Source organism: Bubalus bubalis, chromosome 18, assembly GCF_019923935.1.
Source record: "Bubalus bubalis isolate 160015118507 breed Murrah chromosome 18, NDDB_SH_1, whole genome shotgun sequence".
NCBI lineage: Eukaryota > Metazoa > Chordata > Mammalia > Artiodactyla > Bovidae > Bubalus > Bubalus bubalis.
In genome coordinates, this window is record NC_059174.1 from 43,789,800 (window position 1) to 43,811,629 (window position 21,830).

The 21,830-nt window shown below is 56.0% G+C and overlaps 1 protein-coding gene and 1 non-coding gene across 4 annotated transcripts in view; one reads left to right on the forward strand and one right to left on the reverse strand.

Moving 5' to 3' along the window:
• CHST8 (carbohydrate sulfotransferase 8) overlaps positions 1-15,121 on the forward strand; it is a 143,668-nt gene extending 128,547 nt beyond the window's left edge. For all 3 annotated transcript variants that reach the window (XM_025269024.3, XM_044932191.2, XM_044932192.2), the window contains 2 exons: positions 12,936-12,973; positions 13,554-15,121. In XM_025269024.3, coding sequence (XP_025124809.3) covers positions 12,936-12,973; positions 13,554-14,660 — 1,145 coding nt within the window. In that variant the 3' untranslated portion in view covers positions 14,661-15,121. The remainder of the gene's footprint in view (positions 1-12,935; positions 12,974-13,553) is intronic.
• Positions 989-1,060, reverse strand: TRNAY-GUA. Its single transcript has one exon. It is a non-coding gene; the product is annotated as a tRNA-Tyr (tRNA).
• Positions 15,122-21,830: the final 6,709 nt, after the last annotated feature.

Sequence of the window (21,830 nt, forward strand, 5' to 3'; positions counted from 1 at the left end):
TTAATCCTGCAGAAAAAGCCTCAGTGGGCTGAGCCGTTCTCACCCAGCCAGCGAATCATTCATTCTAGAGAGGATGGCTGCAAACACACTAACACGGGTGGGCCCTCACCTCTGCTGCACACAGATGTGGAAGGACGGAGGCCTGAGTTGGGCTGCTTTTGTTTTGTGGAATTGCACATTCTCGACTGCAAAGTGATGCCCAAAACACGTGCCCGGCAATCCAGACAGGAGTCTTAATTCGGAAAGAAATGCACACAGCCGGGAGGGGCCAAGTCTGTGCCTGTGATCTGTGCTCGTCGTCCCGAGAGCAGCTGCTGGTTGGACTTCAAAGGAAGCAGAAAAACAGCTCAGAACATCTTCTTCAGCTCTCTGTTCACAGTGACCCTCACCACCCTTCGAGCAGCTATTACATGGGGACCGTGTTCTCTTTGCAAAGTGGGCAGGTCTAATTTCCAGGGCTTTGCTGCTGATTCGCAGGCCAAGGCTAAGAGGAGAACTGAGCCTTGAAGGGAATGTTCAAGGACCTCAGACAGTGCCTGCCAGGAATCCGGCAGCCCCTGCCCCACCCAGGCAAACACAGACATCACGTTCCCTGCAAAGGGTGCCTCTCAGAGTGACATCCCCCAAATGCCAGGAGGATCAGATGTCTGTGCTCCCGAGGATGGCCTGGGGCTGCTGTGGTCAGCCCCTTGTGAGCCCAGTGTGGTCCATTGCTGATTGGACCTCTGGGTGCTGAGCTGGGAGGAGCCAAGGGCTGGCCAGCCAGAAGGGAGTGAAAGTAGGTTTTAGCCAGGTGTCCAGGGAAGGGGCATCTCCACAGCCAGCCATTGCCAAGGTCAGGGTTAATGCCTTTCCTCTTGGAAAAGTGATAGTCACTCAGTCATGTCTGATTCTGCAACCCCATGGACTGTAGCCCACCAGTCTCCTCTGTTCATGGAATTCTCCAGGCAAGAATACTGGAGTGGGTAGCCATTTTCTTCTCCAGATCTTCCCGACCCAGGGATTGAACCTGGGTCTCCTGCACTACAGGCAGATACTTTACCATCTGAGCCACCAGGGAATCCCTAAAAGTGTTAAGTCACTCAGTCATATCTGACTCATTGCAAGCCCATGACTGTAGCCCACCAGGCTCCTCTGTCCATGGGATTCTCTAGGCAAGAATACTGGTGTGGCTATCCATTCCCTTTTCCAGGAGATCTTCCCAACCCAGGGATCAAACCTGGGTCTCCTGCATTGTAAGTGGATTCTTTACCATCAGAGCTACCAGGGAAGAAGAGCTGACCAAATCCTCGGGTCAGAGACTTCCTGAGCTGCTGGTGGCCCAATCCTTGACTGGATCAACTCCACTTCCAAGGACCTGTCTTGAGGTTCTGGTTAGCTGTGAATTGCATCTCTCCAGACCAATGGCAGAGAACACCTGGGTTGACTGCCAGGGTCCCCTGCCTGCCCTTTGCCATCTGTGAGTCACCAGGAACTGCATTCGGCTCAGGGACACAGAGGATGACCTCTGAAATGCTGCTGTCCCTTGAGGGTCTTGGCTGGGCTGGAGGAGACCCTAGAGACAGGATGGGCCTGGGTGGTGCTGGAATCAAGGCCAGGGACCCCTCTGGGCATGATCAGTGGCCATGCACGGCCATCTGGGGCACCCTGCTAAGGACCAGCGCTTCCATCTCTGAGCCCCTGGGCAGCGCTCTGTTGGAACCCGACTCCCCCAGGGGGCCTGGGGCGCCTCCTTTACCGAGCAGCCCCTGCAGCAGTTGGGGGTGGGGGGACACTTCAGGGAAGCATCAGCTAGAAGGATTTGCTTTGTGGCTTTTCAGGGTATCGCAGGCAACAGCCGTGACGGGTCTGACAGCCACAGACAGCTCAGTAATTGACGCAGCGGCCGGATTGTCACATCCAGAAGCCGGCCAGAACCAGACCGATCATTATCTTGCGGTCGGGCCACCGTGGTAATGAGGCTGCCCTGTCGGCAGCCTCTGATGACCTGACTCGGCTCCAGTGAAGAAGCGTCTGTCACAGGCCTGGGCCAGTAGGTGTGGTTGGCATTCTTCCTGCAAACAGGCAGCCCCTTGGTGGGTCTACTGCAGCCTCGGGCTCCAGAATGACTCCCTCATTTTTATTTTCTGGCCACCCCCGATGGAAACTCACCAATATTTAAGCCAAACTAGGCCCTTTCCTGCAGAGCTGGCTGGAGAGCAGTCACCAGGGGCCCTGACAGCCAAACAGGAGGAACATTACATCCATCCATTTAACCTGGCCACGGCCACTCAGAGCTGAAGCCGTGGCTCCCCACAGGCTCAGGACAAAGGCAGGACTCGGGCCAGGCTCACTGCCGGGGCTTCAGGTAACTGGCTGCCTCAGCCCTGCTCTCTGTCCTCGGAAAGTGCTGGTCCCACACTGTCACTGACCCCCCAGGAGCCACAAATGTGCCCCCACTTATACACCTGCTAACCCTGTCCTCCCTTCTTCCCCCTCCTTCAGCTGTAAATCCATCTAGCTGATGCTTCCTTGACATGCTCCCCCAACCTGCTGCAGGGGCCACTCGGTGAGGGAGGCACCTCAGGCCTCCTGGGGGAGTCAGTTTCCTACAAAGGGCTGCCCAGGGGCTCAGGGATGGATGCGCTGGTCCCTAGCAGGGCACCCCAAATGGCCATGCATTGGCAATCATGCTGATCGTGGATGTCTGCCATTGGGAGACCCATCGGCATCTCAGACTCGGCCAGGATCTGCCTCCCTTTGCGGAAAGGGGCATCAGCATCTACCCACTGCTTAAGTCAGAAGCCAGCATCCCTGACTCTGCTCCCGGTCAGTCCCTGGGTCCTGCTGATGCAGGGAGCCGGCTGGTACCAGCCCATGAGGTCCCAACTCCACATTCACACCTGTAGCTTGGAATCTGCCATGGTAGGAGTATTTACACCGCGGAAATCAGCAAACACTACCAATTAGGCTCCTCCCCACCCCCACTCCACCACCCCCGGAGCCAGTGGTTAAACCTTAACCAGCACGCCCACTGCTGACTATTCCTCCTGAAATAGTCTTCACATCTTTCTCCACTTTCTTTAAGATTTTTTTTAAAGGAACATCTTTATTGAATATTACAATACTGCTTCTGTTTTATGTTTTTTGGGGTTTGGGGGAGTTTGGATGTGAGGCATATGGGATCTTAGCTCCCCAACCAGGAATCAAATCTGCACCCCCTGCATTGGAGGGTGACATCTTGCGCACTGGACCACCAGCGGGTAAGATCCCTTTTCCTCCATATTCGGCCATCCTCACCTGGGTCCAGGCCTCAGACATCTCCGCCCAGACAATGGCAACATTCGCTGACCAGACTTTCTGCTCTGTTTTCAACTCTTCACCTCAGAATGACCCTTAAATTCACAATAACGCTCAGCTTAAACCCCTTCTAGGCGTCCCCTCAGGGCTTAGGAGAGAAGCGAAGGACCTTCTGCCTTTGCCCTCTGCAGCCTTGGACCTGCTGTTTCTTGATGCCCTTCCATGAAACCTGATATCACGGTGCAAGGCCACCAAAGTCTGCCAGAGATGCCCTCATTACCCACGTTTGGACTTAGTTGCTCAGTCACATCTGACTCTGCAACCCCGTAGGCTATAGCCCACCAGGATCCTCTGTCCGTGGAATTCTCCAAGAAAGAATACTGGAGTTGGTTGCCATTTCGTACTTCAGGGGATCTTCCCAACCCAGGAATCGAACCCGCATCCCTTGTGTCTCCTGAACTGCAGGCAGATTCTTTACCCATGGGGCCATTGAGGAAGCCCAAGTGTCAATTAATTGTCACTACCTGAGGGAGACCTCACCTGATGCCCTGGGATTGCTGGCATCCCCCACCACATGCTGCCTACCACATCCTATATTGCCCCCTCACACATGGAAGGCTGCTGTTCAGTGCCTCACCTCCTCACTAGACTGAAAACTCCATGAGGGCAGAGCCATGACTGTCTCGTTCACAGCCAAGACGCTGTCGCCGGTGCCTAAGACACTGCCTGGCACATGCAGTGCTCGGTGTGGGGCGAATGGACAGATGGTGGCCGCCCGTGCGACTGTGACTGTCACGGGTCTTATATGCAGGGGAGGCAGGGATGGGGGCCGCCAGGGGCCACTGTGGCTTTGCTGGCAAGTGTCATGAACTGGGTTCTTTGTCATCTGCAGCAGCATTCACTCGCTCCTGCTTATCCTTCCAGGCCCAGGTTGAATATGTAAAAGGAAGAAAAAAGCGGGACTTGCTCTAAAGCATGTGCCACATGCTCTCAGAAACTGTGCCTGGATGTGAACACACCCTCCCCACCCAGCACAGGCCAGAACACACAGCAGGAAGCACACAGGTGCACTCGTGGTGAAACACAGCACAAGACCTACCAACTCCTGCTCTAATCGATGTGCACACACGGCAGTGTAGCTGCGTGTGCATGGCATGTGCATGGGGGCCACACACCCCCACCCCCAGACACGATGGAGTCACCCCAGACTTGGACAGAGGGGAGCCTCAAAGTGGGAGCTGAGGACCCCTCCCCTGAGAACAGGCAGGCACACAGAGGATGCTCAGGGACACCCCTCCCCCAACCGGGTGATGGACAGAGGTGTGGGGGTGGGCAGCAGCACAGCTGTGAGCTTTGCAGAGCAGCTAACAGGCTGGCTGGTTGACTGACAGGCAGCTCCGATGCGCCACACTGACAGCTCCAAGGGAATTCACAGCCAAGGCTGAGCTGACAGGGAACTACTCAGCTGAATCGTGGATCCTAATCATAGGGTTGAGGGGATGGAATCACTAAACAAAGCAAGGAGCAGTCAGAGCCGTCAGGTGCCCATCTGCCCAGAACGGGAAGATTTCCACTTCCCTCCCCTGCAGGCAGGTCCCAGAGTCCCTGCGCTGGTGCAGGAGCTGGGCTCAGGGAAACCCAGGCGCTGCAAAGGTGCCCAGGTGATGGGAGCATCACGAGCCGGGGGCCTCCATCCTCTGAGCTCTCTCTGGGCCCAGCACCGTGCATCACTTCATTTACACATTTGCAGACCCACAAGATAGGTATTTTCATCCCCTTTACCAGATGAGGACACTAAAGCTCAGGGAGGTTAAGTCACAAAGCAGTGTTCTCATTTTCTTTTTTTCCTCTTTTTACATATACTGACTTGTGTGTGCATGGTCAGTCATGTCCGACTCTGCGACCCTATGGAGTGCAGCCCGCCAGGCTCCTCTGTCCATGGGATTTTCCAGGCAAAAATACTGGAGTGGGTTGCCATTTCCTCCTCCAGGGATCAAATCAATGTCTCCTGCATTAGCAGGAGGTCTCTTTACCACTGACCACCTGGGAAGCCCTTTAAATATACTGAAAGTCTCTCAATCATGTCCAACTCTCACAACCCCATGGACTGTAGTCCATGGAATTCTTCTGGCCAGAACACTGGAGTGGGTAGCCTTTCCCTTCTCCAGGGGAACTTCTCAACCCAGGGATCGAACCCAGGTCTCCTGCATTGCAGGCGGATTCTTTACCAGCTGAGCCACAAGGGAAGCCCAATATACTGACCCCTTGTTAAAAGCTGTGACTCGGGATGCAGTCTCTCAGTTAAGGGAGAGGAAACCCTTGCTCAAGTCTGGGCCAAGGGTCAGGGGTCACTGTGGGACCCCACTGTGAGTTTGGTTGTCTCAGAACAACTTGAAGAAGCTCCCCCATCCAGAGGCTGAGGCCAGAGGACAGGGCCCTGCAGGACCACCCACCGTCCTGCCTGGGAGCACGTTTGGCCTGACCCCTGCCTTTCCCCAAGGTCCAGGTTCCGACCCCAGAGCCATCCATCTTTGGGTTCCAGCAGCAGCCGGCACCTTTGTCTGGGGCCCCCCTCTCTCCTGGAGCCCCATTTTCGTGCCCTGGGCCCTGGGGGCAGCAGAGATGGCAGGGCTGTGCGCTGAGGCCCTAGCAGAGAACTTAATGAGTTGAATGTTCCAGTGAACACAAGTGAGAATTTAAGGCCCTTTGGTGAGGCTTCTTCCATCTGAATTCTGTGCCCTCAGTCCAAGCTGCCCTCTAATTGCTGAGAGTGTTTAAACTTCTGTTTTGCATCAAATCTGCATATATTAACAACCGGCCCAGAGGAACAGAGCAGCTCACAAGTAGGCAGGCAGAGGCCAGAGGGGGTTTGGCAGGGCTTGCCCCTCAAAAGGGCAGAGCCTGAGCTGGTAGGAAGAGTCAGAGGAGGAATGGCCACCATGGGGTCCCAGAGGCAGGCCCAGCCAGGGGCCCCCCAGGTAGCAGTGGGAGGCAGCCAGCTGAGTGTGTCCTTGCTCTGACCACCCAGACCCCCAAAGCCCGCATAGCCTGGGTAGGTGGACAGACCCTCGGCCAGGGCAGCACATGTCTCCATCCAGCCACTTGGCTGGCAGCTGCCACCAGATGCACAGACCCTCCCCAGGCTGCCAGGCTGAGCTGGAGAAGCCCTGCTGGGGGTTGGTGGACTCCAGCCAGAACCCTGGAGAAGCCCAACACCCATCCCCCACTCCAGGGCCAGCTCTCAGTTCAGGCAACATCAGCTTTTCCTCAAGCATTTATTGAGCTCCTGCTGTGTGCCAGGCCTGGTGCCAGACATTGACACAGTCCTTGTCCCAAGAACACAGAGAACTAACACAATCCTTTGTTACTGATTGGGCCACCCAATCCTGCAGTGCAAGTGTTCCCTCACCTCCTCTGGGCAGTTCTGGCCAGTGCTCTTAAAGCCCCCTGAAGTCACTCCCCCCCCATTATGAGCTTGAATTGTGCCCCACTTCCCACCAAAGAGGTTGAAGTCTCAACCTCTAGTACCTGTGAAGGTGACCATAATATATATATAGGGTCTGATGTCATCAAGATGAAGTCATTAGGGTGGGCCCTAATTCAGAATGTCCAGGACTTTGGCCACCTGATGCAAACAGCTGACTTGTTAGAAAAGACCCTGATGCTGGGAAAAACTGAAGGCAAAAGAAGAAAAGGGCAAAAGAGGATGAGATGGTTGGATGGTATCACTGATTCAATGGACATGAACTTCGGCAAACTGGGAGATGGTGAGGGGCAGAGTCAGACATGATGACTGAACAACCAAAAAATTCAGAATGGCCAAGGGAGAAGAGACAAGTAGACAGGTACATAAAATAATCCTGTGAAGATGGAGACATGGGGCACTTCCCTGGTGGTACCACAGTCAAGACTTTGCCTTCCAATGCAGAGGATGTGAGTTCAATCCCTGGTTGGGGAGATAAGATCCAACATGCCTCCTGGCCAAAAGACCACAACACAGAAGCAATATTGTAACAAATTCAATAAAGACTTAAAAAGATGGAGGCAGAGATTGGATGTAAACTGCCGCAGCCAAGGAACATCTGGGGCAGCCAGATAGCTAGACAAAGCAAGCAAGGATGCTCCCCTTGAGCATTCAGAGGAAGCAGGGCCCTGCTGACACCTTCATTTCAGACATCTGGCCTCCAGAACTGTGAGAGAATAAATTTTTGTTATTTTTAAACCAGCTAGCCTTGTGATACTCTGTTAGAGCAGCCCTAGGAAATTAATATACCTCCTGTGAGGGTCAAGTTTATATGTCAACTTGACTAGGCTATGGTGCCCAGATAGTTGGTCAGACACCAGTCTAGATGTTACTGGGAGGGAATTTTTTAGATGTGATTACCTTTAAATCAATGGACTTTAAGTGGACTTCCCTAGCGGTCCAGTGGTCAGCAGTCTGCTTACCAATGCAGGGAATACAGATTTGATCCCTGGTCTGGGAAGATCCCACATGCCATGGAGTGACTAAGTGCCCACACACTGCAATTACTAAAGTCCGTGTGCTCTGGGGCCTGCATGCAGCAACTGCTGAGCCTGCTTGCTGCAAATACTGAAGCCCATGCACCTACAGCTCATGCTCTAACAAGAGAAGCCACTGCAATGAGAAGACTGTACAAAGAGTAGCCCCTGCTTACCACAACTAGAGAAAGCCTGAGTGCAGCAACGGAGACCTAGCACAGCACCCCCCAATCCTTCTCATTAATTAAAAAAAAAATAATAATAGACTTCAAGTAAAGCAGATTAACCTCCATATGTGGGTGGGCCTCATCTAATCAGTTGAAGGCCACAGGAGGAAAGAAGGCAGGAATTCTGCCTCCAGACGGCCCTCAGACCTGAGCTGCACCATCAGCTCTTCCCTGGATCTCTAGCCTGTTGGCCTGCCCTGCAGATTTCACCCAACCCCCACAATCACAAGAGCCAATTCCTTAAAATAATCCCCCTGCTATATGATATACAAATTATATATATATATATATATATATATATATATATATATATATCCTATTGGTTGTTTCTCTGGAGGACCCTGATTCAGAAACCTTTCAGATTTCCTGTGGAGTAGAGCCTAGCAGCTCCCTTGGGGTTTCCTCTCTGACCACAGTGGGAAGGCAGTACATGTGCCCTGGCTGCGTTTTTTTCCTGCCAGCATCCCCGTTTCACACCTTGTAGCTCATCACCACTTGTGTGAGGTCCTGCACACTGGCCAGCTGTGCAGCTGCCCCAGAGCAGGGAGGCCTTTCTCCTGGCACACGTGGAAGGTGTCTATTTCTTTCTAATTGAGATGTGGAAACAGCAGAGCAGGTGACGGCACTCATCCCCCAGAGGCAGCTGCCAGGGAACCTGGGGTGCGACCGATGCCTGGAGGCTGACTCTTGTACACGAGGGAACCAGGATGCAGTGGGGGATTTGCCTTCAATGTCCCTTCTGGCTCCCTCCAGCCTGAACCCCTAGAGTTCCTGGCCAGATGGGCAGCATAAGTGGATGTGTGGGCATGGGGATGTCCACCACGTGGACTAAGTCACTAGAAGAGCCAGGCTGTGGGAAAGGAGCCAAGGAATCCCAGCTCAGTGCAGAAACCTCTGGGGAATCCAAGGACCACGAGTCTGAAGCTCCCAACAGGGCAGGGTCTTTGAACTTCCACTCGTGTCCTGTGGCCTCTCCAGTTCTCTCCCATCTCTGCCCCACTTTGTAGGTCTGACTCCTTTTGGATGGCCATGCTTTCCCCAAGGTTGCAGTGTTTAGAGTGCCAGGACCCTCTCCCCACTGCCCGTCAGGGCCCAGGGCTAGAATTTGAGCAGCCAGAATAGCAATCACTCTCCTCAAATGACCCACCTGGGGCTAAGGGGTCAGGGGCTCATGAGGCAGCCCTTTCTAAGTACTTGGGTCCTGTTTGGACCCACATCAGTGTTGCCTGTCTACACAACCTGACTGAAAGACTGGTTTGCAAGCCCTACCCCCAGTGGGTCCTGGGCATCCAGGATTGGGGCTTCTGAATGCAACCCAGCAGGTCTCCCTCTTGTAATTCAGAGAGGAGTGGTGGGCAAGGGACCCTCCCCTCAACAGCCCACATGCTTGAAACCTCCCCTCCCCAGCTCTGCCTCAGGTCCAGGCTGCCTGGCCTAATTATAGGAAACTGGCCTCACACACTCTCACATCAGCCTCTGCCTCCCCTTGGCAGGTAACCAGAAAGCTTTTTCAGCCAGACGCTCAGAAGAAAACCTTCAGCCAATGAAGAGCTCACAGTGTGGAGCACAGTTGGCAGCCTCAATAACTCATGCCTTGTTTATTCTCACCGATGCTCACTCTTATCGTACTGCATGTGTTTCAACCGCTCTGCGAATGTCCTCTGTCCAGAGAGAGAAAGTGGTTGTTTATTTCTTACTGTATGGGGGGAGAGGGCTCCCTTAAAAGTTAATATTATGCTGAAGGGAGAGGACAGGAGACTCAGACACTGAAAGGAGAGTGCATACATGACTGACCCTGGGGGTTCCTGTCGCAGAGTGAAGGCCGGGGACAGGAGATGAGAGGCAGCGTGGTGACATTGGATGGAAGAGAGGGCGGGGCTGTGGCTTTCATCTGCGTTGTACACCTATTTGGGGGCTTGGCAGGTGGTCTTATAGTGAGGCCAAGCCCCCTCCAGGTTCCCCATGGCATGGGTTCCAGGGCCCCTGGTGGCAATACTTTCCCGGTTGTGCAGTAGAGGCACTTCCCTGGCTGGCTCCCCAGAGCTGTCCAGGGTCCTGAAATGCAGTCCTCTGGGGAATGCACAGACCACCTCCCGCGCACCACCCCCCGCCCCCGCCCCAAGTCTCAGATGCCCAAGACATCTCCTAGCTGTCACATCTTAGAGCTGCAGGTGGTCTTTTTTTCAACCTTTATCTGAGCAGTGCATGTAGAGCTACTTCCTTGATGGAAAAAGTAGGGACACTTAGCCTCTGGCCAATGGGGCCATTTCTGTTACATTCCATTGTTAAGTTTCTTTATTCCAAAGTGGCCAAATGGGATGGGCTCACAGTCTTTGCAAACAAGCTACCATAAGTTTAAGGGTCATGACCATTCAGCTTGTGGCAAATTCAAGCTCCATATAAAATCTGTTATTGGGTTTTCCACAAGGTAATCCTTTTTTTTTTCAAAGGGGGCAATTGCGGCCAGGTTGGCTTTGTTGGGGAAAAGTGCCCAAGAGGTCAGGAGACTCACGCAGCCCTGGGCTCTGTCAGCAAGAACTTTATTGCCAGCCCGCACTCAGAGCTCTGGCCTGACCAGCCTTGGAAAGCCCTTAGGCTCAGGGCCCTCTTGTGAAGTCTGCACAGATAAAAATGGGTCAGGCCTCACAGTCCACCACCCTCCAGGCTGAGGGAATGGTGCCAGCGGGAGGTCATGGCTGTAGAGGCTGTGACCTCTGCAAGCACATCCTTGTCTCACTTTGCCTGCTGGCAAGATGCCTTCTGTAAGTGGCTTCTCAGCCCCACTCTCGGCCAAATCTGGCATGACTCATTTGCTCCAGAAAAGGAATATAAATAAGCACCATCACACCCTGACAAGCTGACAGGATTGACAAGCAGAGTAAATTCCCGTATCTGAGACTCTGAGGAGGAGAGGTGATTTAACAGAGCCAGCTGCCGTCACCAGAAGAAAATAATTAAGGAAACCCAGCAGTGTGGAGGAAAACTGAGTGTGCAGAGGGGCCCTTCTGGTGGAGGGATCTGTGATCATCGGCTGCTGAAGGAAACCCGTGCATATCAGCTGGAAATGAGCTTAGGAAGCTCATCCTGGGGACAGGCCGCATAAAGAGAGAGTGCAGTGGGGGTGGGAGGTGGCTAGCCAAGGAAAGGAGGCTGTGGGCTGACTGGGGGATCCTGGTGAGGGGCTTAATTCTAGAGGCTTCTGCCTCAAGGTTAAGCACCCACTGCTCACACCCCACCCTCCTGAGGGGTGCGGTCAGTTCTACATGGAGCTTCCCTCTCTCCATGGAAGAGTCAGGAAGGCCTGTTTCAGAGCTGACCCATGCACACACGCACACATAATGCATATAAGCTGGGAGATGCCCAGAAAGGTGTGGACACTCTGCCCTTTGCCCAGGGAAGGGTCAGTCCCTGGACAAAGAGGTCAAAGAAGAGCACTGCGGCAGAAGAAAGATGCAGTGTGACAAGCTATGCCTTCACTTGCACCTCTTTGGGGTCTTGGGAAAGGTCCTGGTAGGCTCAGGGAATTTAGGTTTCCAAACCGAGAGCTGACCTCACATCCTCCCACCCTCACTTGCTGATGAATGAAGAATTGTGGGCACATCCTCAGACTGAGCAGTATAAGGCCAAGGTCATAGCAGGGGCTGAACTTGTAAAGCTGGACCTCACAAGGAATCGGCAGAGTCCCTGGGTCAGGGACAGAGAGCCTGGTTGTCCCCTGGCCAGCTGGGCTCCAGACACTGGAACTCTGCGAGTGCACAGACACAACAGCGGAAGTGTCTCCAGAATAACCCCCCCCCCCCCGCCAAGCAGCAGCCAGAACTCAACCAGGTGTGGCTTATGCAGTGCTCCATTGTGCCAGCTGGGAGCTGGAGCTCTCCGCTTGTTTAAAGGATCGTTGGTTCTGACTGTGACTCTGGCTTGTGGCAAAGCCTCAGAGAAGCCATGTCTACTCACATGGCACAGGGGCGGGAAGAGCCCAATGCCTCTGTGGCCCGGTAGGGATGGGGAAGGAGGCCAAGACTCCTAAATAGTGCCACCTCCTTGAAGGAAATCCTCTCATCCTCCCAAGACCTCCCTTCAAATGGGCCAAATCCTCTCTCCTTGGCCAAAGATTTGCCTCTCCAAAGCTTACTTGTCCTGAGTGACCCCAGCCCCAGTGCAGACAAAGCACCTTCTTGGTGGGGGCAGAGGGCATGGGTCAGGGTGTGGCCAGTGATGCACTGATCTCTCTCCATCTCCCCCTTGTCCCCAGTAAGGGCTTGCCTGCAATCAGCCACTATGTGGGGCTCTCCTCAGCCTTTTGGAGGAAACCAGGGTGGGCGGAACGAGATCAGCTCATCCTAGAGCTCCAGGACCAGCTAGTGGCCCAAATTGCAAAGCAGATGCCGAGGTGAAGGAACTTTCCAGAGCCAGTGGGGAGGCCCCAGTCCAAGGGGAATGAGTCCACTCCCAGACCTGTGTGCCAAGTACAGACACAAGTGTGCCATATTAACAGAGCCAGGGCATAGAGAGAAGATGGACAGATCTTCCTGAAGGGGCCCTTCCGTGTGTCTTAATGACGGTGTGAGGTGGGGGCAGCCTGTGAGGTTCCCAGCCGCTCCATTGAGCAGGTATGTGGGCGGGGCACCTTCTGGACTCTCCAGGTCACACTAGGATGTAGGATGCTCAGAAGTTAACACCAGGTGGGAGCCGGTGGGACCAAGTCTTTGCTGCACCCCCACTCTCCACATGGGTCAGGGAAGTGGAGGGGCACTTGCGCCATGCCTTGCCTCTCCTCCTGGCCCCCTGAACTGTTCTTTCATCAAGCTCACACCAAGTCCCCTCAAGCCCAGGCGCCCACAGTCAGGAACCTACAGGCAGGTTCCACTGCTTACAGGAGACCACGTGGTACTTCCACTGCCGATACTATCCTCTCTGTTTGCTTTTTAGGAATAAAGTTCAGCATCAGGCCACAGCAGCCGCACAACGTGAGTTCTGAGAGTTTGATAAATCTCAGCATGGGCGGCTTGGGGAAGGTTGGGGAGGCCAGGGAAGAAATTCAGAGCTCACATTAAATCCATTCTTGGAAAGAAAAATGTGTCCTGCCTTTCCCAGGAGCCTTGGGAACAAAGCCGGGGACCTTGGACCCATGAATTTCCCTTTCCCGTGGATGGCGGCTCCCGCCTGTGCTAATAGAAGCGTTAAATCTGAGCCTGGTTCCTTCAGGCCACCAGCTCCCCCTTTGCCTCCTCGCCAGGAGGTTGTTCCTGGGAGACCTGCGCCATCTCGTGGCCAAAATAACACTTGCTCCCCGCCCCCCACCCCCAACCCCCGCCACACACACACCACGACCCTTGAGGGGAGACGGGGCTCTGGGGACTGTATGCGGGCTCAGACCAAAGGGGTTGCATCCTGCAGGGCCAGGCTGTCCCCTTCGCCCTCATTTGAGAAAACCTCAGTCCACAGAGGAGGCAGGGACCCCGGCCTTGGCGAGTGCCTGGTCCCGTGGGAGCCTTAGTGCCCAGCCAATCTGTCCACGCTACTAACCAACCTCTCTTCTCGCCCCAGGACCTCCCACCAGGCAGTTCCCAGGATGGTCCTTTTAAGGCAGCCACGGAGAGGGTCACCCGAGACTTGTCCAGCCGCGCCCCGCGGGGCCTGAGCCTGCGGATGTCCCAGGACCCTCAAGCTCAGCTGAACGTGGGGGCCCGTCTGCGACCCCGGCAGCGCCGCCGACGGCTGCTCATCAAGAAAATGCCGGCTGCGGCGGCCCTCCCAGCCAACAGCTCGGCCGGCACGTTGGCCCGGCCAGCCCGCGGGGCCCTGGACGGCCGCTGGGCCAGCCTGCGCGAGACCCAGCGGGAGCGCAAGCGGGTGATGCAGGAGGCGTGCGCCAAGTACCGCGCGAGCAGCAGCCGCAGGGCGGTCACGCCCCGCCACGTGTCCCGCATCTTCGTGGAGGACCGCCACCGCGTGCTGTACTGCGAGGTGCCCAAGGCAGGCTGCTCCAACTGGAAGCGCGTGCTCATGGTGCTGGCCGGGCTGGCCTCGTCCACCACCGACATCCAGCACGACACCGTGCACTACGGCAGCGCCCTCAAGCGGCTGGACACCTTCGACCGCCAGGGCATCCTCCACCGCCTGGGCACCTACACCAAGATGCTCTTCGTGCGCGAGCCCTTCGAGAGGCTGGTCTCCGCCTTCCGCGACAAGTTCGAGCACCCCAATAGCTACTATCACCCCGTCTTCGGCAAGGCCATCCTGGCCCGGTACCGGGCCAACGCCTCTCGGGAGGCCCTGCGGACGGGCTCCGGCGTAAGGTTCCCCGAGTTCGTACAGTACCTGCTGGACGTGCACCGGCCGGTGGGCATGGACATCCACTGGGACCATGTCAGCCGGCTCTGCAGCCCCTGTCTCATCGACTATGACTTTGTGGGCAAGTTTGAGAGCATGGAGGACGATGCCAACTTCTTCCTGAGCCTCATCCACGCGCCACGGAACCTGACCTTCCCCCGGTTCAAGGACCGGCACTCGGAGGAGGCGCGGACGACAGCCCGCATCACCCACCAGTACTTCGCCCAGCTCTCTACCCTGCAGCGGCAGCGCACCTACGACTTCTATTACATGGACTACCTGATGTTCAACTACTCCAAGCCCTTTGCAGACCTGTACTGAGGGGCGGGGCCAGCCCCACCCACTCACCGGTCCGCAGGGGCATCCCACACCTCCTTGGGGCCTCACCTGGGAGCTGAGACGTACCCAGAGCAACAGGGCTCTGAGGGTGGCGCAGGCCCTTGGGGGGGGGGGGGGACAGAGGCCCAGGCCTTGGACCAGACACTGGCCCTCGTCCCATAACCCCCTTCCATACTCCTCAAATAAGGAAGATGCTGGGGGCTGTGGGGAAGGGCGGTGACCTGGACACTCCAGAGTCCCGGCTGCCCACACCCAGCTCCGTGAAGAGTCAGGATGACCAGGGATGACCAGGGAAGTCTGAGGCCCAGCGGACGAGGGCCCCAGCAGTAAGGGATTTCCCTTAGCATTGCCTTGAACCAAACCGCAGGGTTTGCAGCTTTTCTACGACCCAGGGGGGAGTTTCCCTTGGAATGAGGTTTGAAATAAAGCACATGGTTTCCAGAGCAGGGGTGTCTATACGTTGTGTGTTGGTGCGGGAGCACAGGGACCCTTCCCCGGGGCTTTCTGGGTCTCTTTCTCTCTTGGGAGGATGGTGGGAGCCAGGCGCCTGCAGGCCCGCCCAGGGCATGCGCAGAAGCAGAGGCCCCAGCAGTGCCGGTTCAGGGCCCGCAGTAGCGTCTCCACCCAGGCTCCCAAGGCCAGGACGCCACCAACGAGGTCCTGAGATCTCAGTACCGGCACACTTCATCCTGAAAGAAGACATACCTGTCCCTCGTGGAGGCCCTTCTATCAGTGCACTTTGTGGGGGCTTTCTGGGGACTGCCAAAGCACTGACAAGCTCTCCAGACCAACTGTCCTTTGGGGTTGCCCCTGCGGTCACTGCTCCACTGCACATGGGTCTCAGGGGCTGTGGCATTTCCGGGTGAGAATGATGCCACCCCTAGCTTGCTTTTCTATTTTATTTTATTGGCTGTGCTGGGTCTTTGTTACTGTGCGCAAGCTTTCTCTAGTTGCAGTAGGAGGGTTTCTCATTGCAGTGGCTTCTCTTGTTGCGGAGCTCGGGCTCTAGAGGGCACAGGTTCAGAAGTTGTGGTGCATGGGCTTAACTACCCTGAGGCATGTGGAATCTTCCTAGACCAGGGATCGAGTCCGTGTTCCCTGCATTGGCCAGCTGATTATTAACCACTGGACCACCAGGGAAGTCCTGTCTCTGGCTTTCTGAACCTTGGGATAAGCAGGGCTTTGGCCCAATGATGTCATCTGCAGACCCCCCAACACTAGCCTTGATCCCTGACTTCATTCTCCTGACAGAACACCTCAAAGCCGCCAGGGTTGCCTGCTTCTATTTGAACCAGCACTGGCGGAGGGAGGGGAGAAGCTGTAGAGGAACCACCTCCTCCAAAAGCTTACACTGTCACATGCAGAAATGGTTCTGAAATTGTCAAAAGCCAGGGTGACTCTTGAAAGGTCTCAGAGAAAGTGTTGGAGCTCTGAGTGTGGGCATGACCACGGCAGTTTTGGGGTCTTGTTTTAATGGGAAGTGCGGCCTGGCTGTTTCTAGGGCCGTCTGTCTGTCAGACACTTTGGGTCTCATCTTTCTGTCAGCCTGTCCCCCAGCAGTCTGCCGCAGGCCCTCCTGGGTCTTTCTGTGGCCTGTCTGCGGATCCCTCCCGGGAGACTGCTCCCTGTCTGTTCCCATGTGCTAAGATGGAAGCGCCCAGACCCTGACAGGATGCTGCTGGTCCGCAGGGTGAAACAGGCCACTGGATCCCAGCCAGGCTCACGCTGGCATGAGCTACTCCATCTTTCTTTTTGGGCTCTAGAAAGTCTAAAAGTAGTAGAACAAGAGGGTTGAGGCTGCCCCCTACTTGCTCCAGGCCACAGGCATCCAAGAATGCCGAGTAGGGCAAGACCTCTCCTTGGGTTGCAGCTGACAGCAACCTGAGCCATTGGACAGAAGGAATTCAGAGGGTCAGGGAGGAGGCCGGGGTCAGGGCCTGAGAGACTTAAAGGTGTGGAAGGCAGGAAGAGGCTGAGAGGCTGACCCATACCCAGGCCAGGGCCAGGTCAATGTGAGAAGAGGCAGGGAGAGCCTGGCTCACCATGACCCAGAAACTGCCTCTTCTGGGCTGTGGTGCCCACAAAGTGAGGCCGAATTCACCATGTAGAAACAGTGTCTCTGGTCGAGGACACATTTGGCAAATGTGTCTCCAGTATTCTTGCCTGGAGATTCCCATGGACAGAGGAGCCTGACAGGCTGTAGTCCATAGGGTCCCACAAAGTCAGACATGACTGAAGCAACTTAGTATGTACGCACATGGCAATGTCACTGGTCTGCTCAACAAAGAGAGACCGAGAAGCCAGGCTGGGGCAGCCTGCAGGGTGCCTTCACTCAGTGCTGCTGCTTGGAGACCATCAGGATTGCCCCGGGGACCATCCTTCCATGTTAGTGTGTGTGTGTGTGTTGGAAAGTAGGAAAAGATACCTTGTGTCATCTCACAGAGACAACCAGGCCTGGGTTGGGCAGATGTACACACACAACACAGGCTTCCCAGGTGCGCTAGCGGTAAAGAACCTGCCTGCTAATGCAGGAGACACAGGAGACCGGGGTTCCATCCCTGGGTCGAGAAAATCCCCTGGAGGAGAGCGTGGAAACCCACTCCAGTGTTCTTGCCTGGAGAATCTCCATGGACAGAGGAGCCTGGTGGGCTGCGGTCCATGGACATGACTGAAGAGTCAGACATGACTGAAGTGACTGAGCACGCATGCACACACACAAAACATCCACCAAAGAGGGTCTTTCCTTCTGGTGGTACTGGCAGGGGACACAGTCCAGGCCATGATCATGATCACCATTTGATGGCTCCCAGCACAAGCTCCAGAAGCCCAGCCCTGAGACCTCACCCTGGATACACTGAGGTGGTCCTGGACCCAGCTCCAGCCCCCAAGCCCCGCCTCATCTAGCCCTAGGGCTTGGAGACAGTGGACTTAACTGTTGATACAGGAAAGTGTGTGTGTGTTTCTGGGGGAGGAAGGTAGCATGCGAGTCTGTGTTTGTGTATATTTGTGAGTGGTGCGGCAGGAATCTGTTTTATGGGCATCTGTGTCTGGGGTGAGAGTGTGTGTACATGCGTGTGAGCCTGTATATGCGTTGAGGGGTTGGGGGTACTGTGGACAGTTCTCCTTTGTTCACCACTTTGTGGGGTATAGTCTGAAGGGGGCCATTTAGGTCAGGGACCCAGGAAGGGGCTACAGGCTCCCCCCAGGGGTCATGCAGGTCCATCAAGTTAGAAAAAATAACCACTGAACCCCCAGTGCCCTTTGCGGGCTTGGTCCTCCAAAAGGGCCCTTTCTGGGGCAACCCACAGTGAAGTCCCTACCAGGCCTTTGTCCTGACAGTGGCTAAGACCTCCCCAGACGTGAGCCCAGCTCTCTGAGTGTTAAATAAAATGTGTGCAACTAAGTCATTTCCGTCGTGTCTGACTCTTTGCGACCCTGTGGACTGTAGCCCACCAGTCTCCTCTGTCTGTGGGAATCTCCAGGCAAGAGAGAATACTGGAGTGGGTTGTCGTGCCCTCCTCCAGGGAATCTTCCTGACCCAGGGATTGAACCCACATCTCTTCTATCTCCTGCACTGGCAAGCTGGTTCTTTACCACTAGTGCCACCTGGGAAGCCGGTTAAAGAGAATAGATGTCCCCCAAACCTGGGTCCCCATGAGGCCTGTGAGCCCCAGAGTCTCTGGGGAGATGAGATGCCAGGTCAAGCCAAGCGGCACCTCTGGCTCCAAGACATGACAAAACCCTCCTGTCTGCTGTCACCATGGGCCCTGGCCCTCCAGATAGTGGTGGGTGGGCAGTGGATGGAGGGACAGTTGTCCAGCATCCTCTCCCCTTCCAGGCAGGGCTTGTTTGTCAATTTCATCCTCAGGTTGAGTCCCCTCGGTGGGGGATGGGAGCCCCAGGAGAGACCTGAGGGCAGGAGGTGGTCTCCTCCCTCTCCCACCATCCTCTCAGCCCTCTCCTCTCTGGGGAGCACCCATGGCTAACCAAGCGAATTTCCTCCTGGTATGTCCCCCACCTCACCCAATGCTGGGGGACCAGAGCTGGGACAGGATGATTAGTATTGATCCATGGCCCCAGGACCCCTGGTGGCTCAGACTGTAAAGAATCAGCCTGCAATGCGGGAGACCTGGGTTCAATCCCTGGGTTGGGAAGATCTCCTGGAGGAGGGCATGGCAACCCACTCCAATATTCTTGCCTGGAGAATCCCCATGGACAGAGGTGCCTAGTGGGCTATATAGTCCCTAGGGTTGCAAAGAGTCGGATACGACTGAGCAACTAAGCACTAAGCACAGGGCCCCAGGAATGGACCAGGGTGCTCTCCAGGACCTGGGGGTGGACGGTCTGGGGCTGAGCAGGGCTGAAATCATCCTGCCCCATCTCTGGGCCCCCATGCTGGTGGGTACAATGACCCTGGATGAGGCTGGCGGCGTGTGTCAGCCTTGGCTCCTCTTGCTGGAGAGGGCGGCCTCCAGGGTCTACAGGGCCCAGGCGAGGGAGAGGGCCTGCAAGCCCTGAGCTTTGGCTCCTCTGGATGGTCGGACCTGACGGTGAGGCCGGCGCTGCTCCCTGACTTCTCACGCTGCGCAGAAGGGCCCTTTGCACAGGAGACTCAGTTGCAAAATGACAGCAGACAGTGCCCAGGGGTCTGCAGGAGCTGGGGACACCTGGGAACTTCGGTCCCCTCCCCCACCTCTGGGTAGGCCTCTGAAAGAGGAGGGGAGGGGAGAGAGTAGGCTGGCAGGCTGCTCCTGAGAGCACCTGAAGCCCAGAACAAGGGTCCGGGGTCAGAGGTCAAAGTGAGTGATTCCAAACTGTGGGGCCCGAGAATGTGCCGGCATGAATCAAAGCGCTCTTGATGGGCAGGTGTGATGCTGGCCACGCCCACGCGCTGCTTGATACACCCCTCCTGGCAGCCCTGACCACGCCTCTACCTTATAGATGAAAAGACTGAAGCACAGGGAGTCCCGCCCAGAGCTGCACAGCAACCGCACCTGGTGCTGGAATCCCACCCAGAGGACTGGGCGCCCTCGCTTTTGTGCATGCCCACCGCCCCGCCCCGCTCGACGTCAGTGCAGTTCAAGGAGCGGGCGGGGAAGGGGGCGCGGCAGGGCGCACGCCTTCTCAGGCAGAGACAGCACTAGGCCACCAGAGGGCGCTAAATCCTCACTCCCGATCCGCGGCCTGAGCATCCCCGGCCGATCCACGAGGTGGCAGCAACGCGCCGGTTGTGTGTGGCTCTTGCGGTCCGGAGCGTGCCCCAGACACAGAGGAGGCTGTGTTGGTCTTCTGCCCGCTGCCCCTCCCAGCCTTGGTTGGGGCCGCGGGGACCGTGCTTCCCCAACTCTCTCTTCAGGCAGACCGTGGAGGTCAGTCTCAAACCCACCAGCTCCAGAGGACCCCAAACATCCCCAGCGCCCTCTAATGAGGACGTAAGCTTTCAGGAAGCCCTGGAGGGCACAGACCGGTCCACACGGACAGAGGGGTCAGGGGTCAGCCGGGGTGCTGCCTTCAGTCCTGCCGGCTTCACTCCCCTCTTTGGCAAGCTTAGATTGGGGGCACACCCTGACCCACCTTGGCCATTGTTCCTGCTGTCTCCTGCCCCTGGCAAACCCCAAAGCAGCCAACCCCTGCAGCCTGCCCCCTCAGCTGCAAGAGGAGAGGACTCGCTGGGCTCTCCGCACGTTCACCATCACAAACCTCTCAGGGCCACCAACAGCCTGCAAGCATTCGTCCTCCACTGTCCAAGAGGGTGACCCGAGCCTTCTGTGACCACAGCCACACCCCACACACATGCTCACATGGGTGCACACACACACACATGCCTACATGGGCACACACATGCACGCGTGCACACACACACAGAAATGTGCAGAACTGACAGAGTGCCTCTTAGTGCAGTGAAAGGAAAGGGGAGGGCCAGATAGGCCCTCACGTCTTCTGTCAAACTGATGCTCCAAGTGCATTGAGCCCAGTTGCCCCCCTCCCCCTGCCCTGCCAGGGTCCACCCTCCAATCCGTCTCGGAGCCCAGCCCCTTGTCTCCTCCTCAGAGGCATTGCCCTCTCTCTGCTGGCTCATTAGGCTTCAGCAGCGCCCCGTCTTCAAAACCAAAGAAGCCTTAGCCCCCAAACCAGAGGCCCTCCAGCCCTGGCCCCATTTCTGTCTGCTCCTTCTCTGCAAAACTTGTCCCGCCACCTCACGCCTCCTCCAGCCTTTTGCTCTTGAACCCACTGTGGTCTGCCTGCCAGTTCCACACCACCATCCCCCCCGCCCCCCCCCCCCCCACAGAAATGGCTCGCTTCTGAGTCCCCAGCTATCCCATATTCTGAATTCGACAGTCACCCCTCAATCTACATGCTCCCTGGACCAGCTCGCCACCCACACTCTGCTGTCCGGTGGACTCCCAAACTGGCACGTCCAGCCCTGACCTCAGACCGCATCCCTGCCGGCTGTCTCAGGGAACCTCCCATCTCTCCCAGCTTTCCTCCCCAGGCCTCTCATCAGCCTTCCATCCCCGACTGGAGGTCATTCTCTCTGTCCCCTAAGTGTATCCTGAATCCATGCACTTCTCTGCTTGTCAAGTGCCTTCATCTTTTTTTCCATGTGGGATCTTAATTCCTCAGCCAGGGATTGAATCCATGTCCCCTGCAGTGGAAGCATGGAATCTTAATCACTGAACCACCAGGATTCCGCTTCGTTCCCTCCTAGGCCTCTGAAGCAATGTTAAGAATTCTGGCTTTACTGCTATACTGGAGACTGCTCTAAGCATTTCATGTATATTACCTTATGTAATCGTCACCACAACCCTGAAAGGTAGGTATAGTCATTTATCCTCCCAGTTTTTACAGAAGAGGAAACTGGCACACAGAGAGGTTATGTAATTTGCCCAAGCTCGCACAGCTATGAAGAGGATGTTCCAAGATTCAGCCCCTGGCACTCTGGCCCTTGAATCCCCCAGCATGCTCTCATGCTTCTGCAGAAAAAGGTTAGAACTAGACTCCTGCTGGGCACATGGGGTGGAAAGAAGGGAAGGGAGACAGAAGCAGCGGCCCAAGGGATCTGGGCTCAACAAGAAGGGCTGTGAGGGCAGGAAGGGCTGCCGGCAGGGAAAGGTGGGGGGTTCTGTAAAGGAAGTAAGGTGGGCGTTGGGC